General features: G+C 35.5%; 1 protein-coding gene across 1 annotated transcript; it reads left to right on the top strand.

Moving 5' to 3' along the window:
• Window positions 1–214: 214 nt before the first annotated feature.
• Window positions 215–431, top strand: LOAG_19228 (hypothetical protein; the record flags this gene model as incomplete). The annotated part of the gene is made up of 1 exon (XM_020451881.1): window positions 215–431. A coding segment is annotated over one exon (216 nt), but the record flags the coding sequence as incomplete, so codon positions are not given.
• Between the last annotated feature and the right edge of the window lie 565 nt (window positions 432–996).

Here is a 996-nt window from a genome sequence, read left to right on the forward strand (position 1 = left end):
TTCATCCTACAGACGTGACGAAAACACCGAAATTTCTTTGTGACTTCCCCTACCCCCATCCCCTGTAGCTTATTTCTCCTCATTGCCTTAATCCATTGAATGTTGTATTTTGTGTCTTCCAGAGATTTCTTTTGGCAACAAATTACTGAGTTTTGATGTATTTCTTGGCTACTGTTAATGAGTATGGTATATATGGAAGGAATGTAAATCGCACATGGCTAAAGATATTTTCCGTCGAATACAAAAGGAAAATTCGAATATAAACATGGCTTTTACAGCAGAAATCTGCAATGAAACATTGATAATGATTGAAGATTTGTGCTTGGAAATCGCGAAAAAACTCCTTGATCAGTTGGGAATGCCATCACCGAATCAATTTGCTGCTGTTTTATTCAATTATGAACTGTGTCATCAACAAAATTACAACACGGGTGATCTTTTACCGTAAAGTCAAATACTTAATTAAATACTTCCAAGCTAACGCTTGAGCAAAAATGCATTTACGATCTAATGATGCCAATTATCTTGTTGCGGAACGCCAATTATCGTGTTACCAATTATCATGTTGCGAAATATCAACCAGCCAAAATTTTGCAATGGGACGCGGATTGTAGTGGAAGAAAAATTAATGAGCAACGTCGCAGGAGCAACAATCTTGACAGGATCTTTTAAAAGTAAAGATGTCTCGCATTCCTATAATTCCAGCGGATGTGTCATTTCAGTTTAAGAGATTGCAATCACCATCAAGCTCAGGGCCGATCTTTATAATTCTGCAGTTTAGATCCATGCGCGGATTGCTTTTCGCATGGACAGTTACATATTGCATGTTCAAGAATCAGCAAACCAGACAATCTCTATATCTGCACAGACAAGAAATATTGTATACCCATAAGCACTGTAAAATCAAATATATAAAAAACGTGCACTTTTTCTTTTCTTTCTTTTTCATTTAAACAACTAACTCTTTTCAAAATTGTATTTTAGTTTTATTTACTA

The sequence above is a fragment of the Loa loa genome (genome assembly GCF_000183805.2).
Source record: "Loa loa unplaced genomic scaffold supercont3.3447, whole genome shotgun sequence".
Taxonomy (NCBI): Eukaryota; Metazoa; Nematoda; class Chromadorea; order Rhabditida; family Onchocercidae; genus Loa; species Loa loa.